The sequence below is a fragment of the Rhineura floridana genome, chromosome 18, assembly GCF_030035675.1.
Source record: "Rhineura floridana isolate rRhiFlo1 chromosome 18, rRhiFlo1.hap2, whole genome shotgun sequence".
Taxonomy (NCBI): domain Eukaryota; kingdom Metazoa; phylum Chordata; class Lepidosauria; order Squamata; family Rhineuridae; genus Rhineura; species Rhineura floridana.
The window spans coordinates 8,436,402-8,444,880 of NC_084497.1; the positions used below are offsets into that span (position 1 = coordinate 8,436,402).

General features: G+C 48.9%; 1 protein-coding gene across 6 annotated transcripts; it reads right to left on the bottom strand.

Annotated features, from left to right (window-relative positions):
* Window positions 1-215: 215 nt before the first annotated feature.
* On the bottom strand, window positions 216-8,349 carry KXD1 (KxDL motif containing 1). 6 transcript variants are annotated; one of them, XM_061600992.1, is made up of 5 exons: window positions 8,211-8,349; window positions 7,369-7,483; window positions 5,988-6,140; window positions 5,020-5,066; window positions 216-2,029 (listed from the first exon to the last, which is right to left on the bottom strand). In XM_061600992.1, exons 2-5 carry the CDS (start codon window positions 7,461-7,463, stop codon window positions 1,803-1,805), a joined length of 522 nt encoding a protein of 173 aa, XP_061456976.1. In that variant the 5' UTR covers window positions 7,464-7,483; window positions 8,211-8,349; the 3' UTR covers window positions 216-1,802. The 6 variants fall into 6 exon arrangements, with proteins under 6 accessions (XP_061456976.1, XP_061456975.1, XP_061456974.1 ...); XM_061600991.1 differs by having other exon boundaries at window positions 8,078-8,349; XM_061600990.1 differs by having other exon boundaries at window positions 8,013-8,348.
* Between the last annotated feature and the right edge of the window lie 130 nt (window positions 8,350-8,479).

Consider the following 8,479-nt stretch of genomic DNA (forward strand, 5'->3'; position numbering starts at 1 on the left):
TACTGTACAAAGGGAAAACGTTACATTCATTGCTCCATCCGCATCTGCCTCTGGCCCTGCCCACCTCTGGCATGTGGCCCCTGGAAGGCTGCCCAGAACGGCACTCAGCCCTTGGGCTGAAAAAACATTCCCCGCCCCTGATACAAAGCAATAAATTACAGTATAATAAAAGTTTTGTACACCAGAGCACACATGTCATTATTAGAAACACCAGATCTATCAATTAACTCTTTTATTGGTTAATAGTACCTCCTTATTAATCTCTGTAAACTTGTTAGCCGTACAAAAATATTATTTTTCTTCTTTGAATTATAATGCATTTCAGGATGGAAGTGGTTCTTGTTCCAACCTCCACTCAACAAATTTAGTTGTTACCCAAGTTCCGGAAAGGGGAACTGTTAATACAAACGGCGGTACACATAGGGGGCTTAAAAAGCAAACACAACAGATGTGGACGCTCATCAGCAATACAGTAACTGATGGTATCATCAAAGGTGGGCATCCAAACAGAACAGGGGATCATATCCAGCTCAGTCCTACTTAGAGCAGTCCTGGGAAAGGAAGGGACCAAAGTTAGTTACATCCATTAGTTTCAGTGGGGCTACTTCAAGCAGGACCAACGCTGGACATAAGCCAGGAAGGTACCTATTTGACTGTTAAAACATGACATATAACAGGTGGGCTGAGGCGGTCAGCAACCTCCGCTTAAGATGGCGCTTGTGTAATTATAAAGTGTGTTGTCAGAAGATGAAAAAAGTTGTGCAAGACTCTGAGGGGGAGTTACAAGGAACTAGCAACAGAGATTACTGTGCGCTCCGACCCTTACTGAGTTAGCAAGCATACTGAGACAGGTGACCAGATCTCGGCCCAAAGAGCGGTTTTCTTTGGGGGGGGAAGGCACAACCCATTCGACATCTCAGCCCCATGCATGAATGGAGACTGCACAGGAACATGGCTTGCTTCAAATAACAGGGAGAAATAACTGCGTTCTGCTATTAATGCTCATCCCTGTTAAAACAGGATGGCAGCAGGGGATAAACCCCTCTATCATTCATTGTCACTCATTCTCACTAGGAACTCCCTCCATCCCTCAAAGATTTCCTTGCGTGGTCGCAGGGTACAACCAAGCCCACTACAGCAGGCTGTTATCGTAGGAGGTTGTTTCAAACAGGAACAGACCCATCAGAATTAATGTTAGCCATGTCAATTCATTTCAAATGGGCCTACTCCGAGTATAATGTTACTTAGAGGATTGAGTTACAGGCTACTCTGTTTACAGGGTAAAGAATGAACCAGCTGAGAGCAGTTGCAGGTGCGAGCGGGTGACACATTTGCTGTTTTTATGAAAGCCGCACAGTTTGGGCTGATGGTATCCCAATTACAGCCTCCTCCCTGGAGTGCCTGCGTACATATATGCATGTCTTAAGTGTGGTTATTGTTGGCCGGGAGGTTGCAGTCAGCCCTTGGTGCAAATGCCCAGTTGTGCAACTGGGCATCCCCGTTTAAGCCATTCCCTCACACACACCCCAAATGTGAACGGGCCACTTGCCGTTTTGCTTATTTGGCATAAAAATCACAGACCAGCACTGCAAGGAAGATGGCGGTTCATGCAAAAAGCCCCTTTGTTCATGCTCCCTTCGCTGCCTGCGAGACGCAGAAACAGTTGGCCAAGACAACACAGAAAGTACAGATTTTTTTTAAAAAAAGAAGGGTCTCCAATTTGCAAGTCCAGCAGCAAGTAGGGGGTGGGGAAGGCCCACCTACACCCCGTCCCCCACCCCTAAAAGCTTAACTTGCACGGACTAGTCCGTCTCATTGTCGTCGTCTGTTACACTCTGCCCGTTCACAGCTGGCGAGTCATAGGGGCCCTGGGACAGGTCTTCGAAGTCGTGGCTGGTAGAGGGGGAGATGATGTCCGGGCTGGTATCGCAGGACTCCGTGCTCTGCTCCGAGGTAGCAATGGTTGTGGCGGTGCTTTTGGGGATCGGGTCAAAGTCATCATCTTCCAGGATAGGGGATTCGTGGATATCTGTGAATTATAATAGCAAGGAGGGAGACAGATAGATAAGAGAGGGATTGTTGCAGAACATCAGGGGAGGCTAGAGAGGGCCACACCAGCTATGCCAACATAACAAATGCAGGCATTGTCTCCGTCTCAGGCTCTGTCCATTCTATGGAAGGCACAAAGCTGGTCTACCCTACAGGACCGTTGCGGAGGCCGCCAAAATAATGCTGGTGCTGTTTGAATGCTTAGGAAATTATTGTTGCTGGACTGGGTTTTTTTTACGATTCTGGGGTGGAGGCCAAGAATAAAAAATTAACAGAGTTCAATTGTTAAAGGCGTAACAAAATCTGACACACAAGACTTGCTCAGGCAAGGGGGGTATTAGATTTCTACGATGTACATGACATTATAACGAAAGGAGGACTGCCGACACTTTTCTAAAACGTGCATTTGGCTGCGGAAGGAAGGCTAAATCACCAGTCTTTGGTTATCAGTTTTGCTGTCTGTGCAGTACAGGCATGAACTGTACAGAGGCATCGCAGGCTTCTCCATGAGGGCAAAGGGGACACTGCTCCAACAATCGCCTTCTGTCGTCATCCAGCCCCCACCTGCCTGCTCAGTCTCGCTGTGGCGCTTTGTAGAACTGAGCAGGGAGGAGGAGAATGGGGACAAGACTAGAACTGAGTTGGCTCCTGTGATGTTCCTATATTAATGTATATATGGTAAGTGTTGTTGTTTAGAAGATACATGGTAAGTGGAGTGAAAGAGGAGGGGGAGTGAATGGGCAGTAGAATGCTGGATGATTGGCTGAGTGTTTTAAAATGGCTGAGAGTATAAAAGGAAGAGTGACAGGTAAATCTGGGTGGATGTGAGGTGGTGAACGTTGGAGTGGATGTTGATAGGTTGCTTGGTGGGGTTTGAGAGAGTGGTTTACCAGGAGAGAATGGAGAAGGAGGGGGGTGGAGTTCGGATTAGTATTGAGTAAAACCATATGCTTATGTGCCTTAAGAAGAAATCTTGTTAATCTTGTTAGCTTTGTTATCTTTAATAAATACTTAATTTGGTTTACCAAAGGCCTGATCCTTGGCTGGGGTTTCACAGACCAGAAGGGAGGGTAAGGTAATGACCAAGGCTGAAGGGAAACTGTAACAAATGGTGGCAGCGGTGAAGAGAATAACAATACCAGTATTCAGAGTCTCTGGGAATACTAGTATTAGGACGTGACTGGTGGTTGCCTAGCAGGGAGATCTGTTGAGATCTGTGCTAGAGCAGGGAGAGAAACAATAAAAAAGGACAGTCCGGACTGGTGGAGTCCCTGGTGGTGCCTAGTGACAGGCAGTAGCCACGCGCAGGTAGGAACCTGACAGGGAGAGCCAGGGAAGGACGCCTCACAGCTCCGCCTGCCATTGGCTCTGGCTCCGCCTACTGTTTGGACTCCTGCCTTCCGCCCTACCAGTCACAAGGGCCAGCAGCAAAAGTTAAACAGAGGTGATGCCAGACAAACTCAGGATGGTGAAGAATAACAAATATTAATACAGAACTTAATAGAGACTATTGCAAGACATGACTGTGCATGCCTCTAGCCATATTCTGGACCTCTGGATCAAACCCGGTCACCCTTTCATGCAGGGACTTCAGGGGTGTAATGGAACCTCTCTTCACTTTCCTTCCCTGGCATGCCTCCCCCAAATTTGTTATGGGTTCCCCCCAACCAACTCTCTGGAGCAGATTTAGAAACGCAAGTGCATTGGTTATTTAATTTTTGTTTCACAGACCTCCCTCTGAGCCAGACTGGATGGAGGGCGTTCTATGAATGAATCAAAATCAATCAATGTAAGTGAAATGCTTGGAATGCTCTTGGGGTTGAGAAACCCTAGGGGCCAAATGCAGCCCTCCAGACCTCTCTGTCTGACCTTTGGGACTCTCCCCAGATCACCTGCCTCACCAGCCCTGCTTCACACCTTTATTGATTTATTTATTAACTTTATATCCTGCCCTTCCTCCGAGAAGGAGCCCTTGAGTGAATGAGTGAGCCAATAGTACGATGTGGCTGCAAAAAAGGCAAATGCTATTTTAGGCTGCATTAACTACTAGTTCCGCTCTATTTGGCACTGGTTAGGCCTCATCTTGAGTACTGCCTCCAGTTCTGGACAGAAGAACGCAGACAAACTGGAACAAGTTCAGAGGAGGGCAATGAGGATGATCAGGGGACTAGAAACAAAGCCCTATAGGAAGAGATTGAAAGAACTGGGCATGTTTAGCCTTGAGAAGAGAAGACTGAGGGGAAATAGAATTGCACTCTTCAAGTCCTTCAAAGGTTGTCACATAGAGGAGGGCCAGGATTTCTTCTCGATCATCCCAGAGTGCAGGACACGGAATAATGGGCTCAAGTGACAGGAAGGCAGATTTCGGCTGAACATCAAGAATAACTTCCTTAACTGTTAGAACAGTACGACAATGGAACCAATGACCGAGGGAGGTGGTGGGCTCCCCAACACTGGAGGCATTCAAGAGGCAGCTGGACAGCCAACTTTCAGGTATGCTTTAAGTTCAATTCCTGCCTTGAGAGGGCGGCGGCAGCGATCTCGAAGGCCTTATAGGCCCCTTCCAACTCTACTATTCTATGATTTGGCCAGTGTGGAGGGAAACGTTTTCCAGACCAATAGATCTTGGTCTGGGTTGGGGTGTGTTCTTGAACTCTTACAATGCTTCTTGCTTGCCTGGATGGAGAATAGTGAGGAGTGTGTATAGAAACTAGCCTCCTGTTCAAAGGTAAAATTTACATTTGCTGCTCCACCCACTCTTGCTGCTGGCCCCGGCCACCACCGGAAGGGAATGCAGCCCTCAGGCTCAAATGTCCCCCCAAAACTATTGTGAAACATGCAAGTTAATCATAGTTGTTATTATTACCACTACTACTACTAGATGGAAGGCAAAATTCTGTCTTGAGAACTAGGATCATGAACCACAGTTAAAATATTAAGCAGAGAGAGTGTGTGTGTTCCGGTACTCACTGCTAAATGCCTCTGGATACTGTTTTGCTAGCTTTCCTTTCAGCGTCCTGTGTGAAGCAGAAAGAACCATGGGTAAGAAAGTGTTATTAATAATGTGGAAGAAAAAGGTGTGGTGGAAACAGTTTCCAACCCTTCAGCAGAAGAGAGGTTATTTTTATTTGTGATTTTGTTTATATCCCATCTTTTCTTCGAGGAGCTCAAGGAACATAGTTATCCCCCCCCCCTGTTTTATCCTCACAACCACCCTGTGAGGTAGGATAGGCTCAGAGTGAAGTGATTGGCCAAGGGTGCTCCGTGAGCTTTGTGATGAAGTCGGGATTCAAACCCTGGTCTTTCAGGCCCTAGCCTGACGCCCTACACCAGGGGTGGCTAACTTGTGGTCCTGCACATTTTGTTGAACTACACTTCCTGGTAGCCACAGCCACCATGGCCAACAGCATGGAATGATGGGAGTTGTAGTTCAGCAAGATCTGGAGGGCCACAGGTTCCCCAGCCCTACTCTATGAAGCAGCGTTTCTTACTGCATGCAAGGGATAGAAGGACGTCTCTATTTAGAAGATGCATTCCCTCCTGAGAGAGAGAGAGAGAGAGAGAGAGAGAGAGAGACTGGAATGCCTCTTCATAGATCAGGGATGGAGAAACCTGTGGCCTGCCAGTTGTTGCTGGAAGACAACTCCCATCAGCCACCACAGCTAATGGTCAGGGAAGATGGGATTTGTAGTTCAGTAAGATCCAGGGACCGTAGATTAGCCGCCCCTATCTATACCACACTAGCTAAGACTATGCTTATGCAAGGCACTGCAGACCTTATGACACGTATGAGCTACCTCCAATCTTAGGATGCACCTTGCTAAGACTCTCAGCTCCAGACAGGGCTCAGAAGCAGGTGAGCAAGGCCTGGCTAAGTCCTTAAAGCCAGGGAGGGAAACCCTCAATGGCCAAAAGATGCATGCGTCGACCTGCTTCACCTGATTCTCCGGAAGATGCTGTCCAGGTCTTTCTTCATCTCCACTAGCGTCCGCGTGTGGTGGAGGAACTGCTCGCTCATCTGCTGCATGCGGACGCCAGACAGGTTGTTGAAGTTGAGCAGCATCTCGTTGGTTTTCTCAAATCGGTCAAGCCTGGAGAGGAAGACAACCAGTTTGCTTTGGGGCTGGCTCAAGAAATAGGTTTCAAATACAAGGATTTAGGGACACCTTCTTTCAGGAGCTACAAGCAAGCATAAGAACATAAGAAGCATCCGGTTGGATCAGGCCAAAAGAGGCCCATCTAGTCCAGCATCCTGTCCTCACAATGGCCAACTTGGATGCCCCCAAGTAGGGCCTGAGTGTAAGAGCAGCTCTCCTCACCTGCGATTCCCAGCAACGGGCACTCAGAGAGGCATGCAATCTCTGTCAGTGAAGGTAGGACAAGAGCCATTGTGGCTAGTTGCCATTCATAGGAATATCCTCTACGAATCTGTCTAATCTTTCAAAGCTATCCAGGTTGGTAGCCTTTGCTACCTCTTCTGGGAGCAAATTCCATAGTGCTGTGCGCTATATGAGGAACTACTACCTGTTAGTTTGTTCTGGATCTTCCAACATTTAACCAGAGGTAAGGATCAGGAATGCTCGACCTGAATATCTTCACTTCAGCAAAGCTTTCGACAAAGTGCCCCATGATATTCTGATTAGCAAGCTAGAAAAATTGGGGCTGGATGGAACAACTATCAGGTGGGCCCATAGCTGGCTAGAGAATCGTACTCAAAGAGCGCTTATCAATGGTTCCTTCTCAAACTGTGGGGAGATAACGTGTGGGGTACCACAGTGCTCTGTCCTGGGCCTAGTGCTCTTCAACATTTTTATTAATGACTTGGATGAGGAGGTGCAGGGAATGCTTATCAGATTTGCAGGTGATACAAAATTGGGAAGGATAGCTAATACCCTGGAGGCCAGAAACAAAATTCAAAGTGATCATGGTAGGCTGGAGAATGGGACTGAAAACAACAGAATAAATTTTAATATGGGTAAGTGCAAGCGTCTACACTTAGGAAAAAGGAACCAAGTGCACAGTTACAAGATGGGGGATACTTGACTCAGCAACAGCAGCGAGAAGGATCTTGGGATTGTTGTTGATCACAAGCTGAATATGAGCCAATAGTGAGATGTGACTGCAGAAAAGGCAAATGCTATTTTAGGCTGCATTAACAGAAATATAGTTTCCAAATCATGTGAAGTATTGCTTCCCTAGTATTTGGCTATTATTAGGTCGGAAACGGAGACAGAATGTGAATTAGGAAAAAGAAATGGTGCCACAGTGGATAAGCACAGTGTCACAATATATATGTATAAAAGCCAGCAGGCCACTCACATGTTCTTTTGAGCCAGGATGATGGCATTCACGTCCTCTGAGTTGACCATGCCGAGCACTCGGCTGCAAAAGACAGCTGAGGCAGTGGGCTCCATCTTATCACGGGGCTTCTAGCCTGACGGGGAAGAAGAGGAGGGTGAGGGTGGCAAGAAGGATGACGGAGCAAGAAGAGGCCTTGCCACATCAACTTTGGGGAAGTGCTTCAGGCAAGCAATGAGGACCCACCAGGAAGGGCGCAGCTGAGGGTGGCATCTCTGCAGGGGAAGGGCGGGTGAAGGAAAATCCCCCCCCAGGTAATCTCTGCATGCAGCAGCAAAGGACAAAACAGCAGCAGGAGGGCTGCCTTTCCTAGGGGGTAGATGTCTATGAGACTCGAGAAGAACATGTTGAGCTTAACCCCCCCTCCCCCAGAAGAATAGTCCAGCCCACCTGTTTTCTAAGGGACCCCCACCCAACCCCATTCAGTAACGTCCTACGCCCCCAACAGACTCCGCCTCATTTAATACCAACCTCTCCCACTCCAAACAGCCCCCCCTTTCAAAACCACCCACCCCTGCTCTCAACAGGCCCCACCCCAGTTGGAGAAAGCCCCACCCACAATAAGCCCCTCCCCATCCAAAACAGCCTCCCCTAAAAGGACCCACCCCCGACAGACGAAGCCTCTCGCTCCACCGCCTATCCCCGCCCCCTGCACAAAGGCCCCGCCCACCTCCACAACGCCTCACATGCCGGGCGCTGTGTGGGGCCACTAGGGCGGGGGGGCCGTGAGCGGGGGTCGCGACGGGGAAAGTTTTCCTCCTGGCTCAACCTCGCCGCCGCGGTTTGCCTTCTGCCATACACACCGCCCAGCTCACTCGCTTCCGGGTTGAGGCGCGGCTCACGCACGGCGCGACCTCGACAGCTGTTTTGCGTGGCGTACGTGCGTGTGTCGTCTTGGAGGAGGAAGCTGGTTTCCTTGGAAACGGGCTCCTCCTTCCGCCTCCCTGCTCCAGCTCCGCCTCTCCTCTGCTTCGATTTGGGAAGAGGCACCCAGACGGCCCCGCCCCACGGCTCGCTCTAGGCCACGCCCCTATAGGCCTCCCTCAGCCCCTCTCTTTCGAGGAGGAGCTCT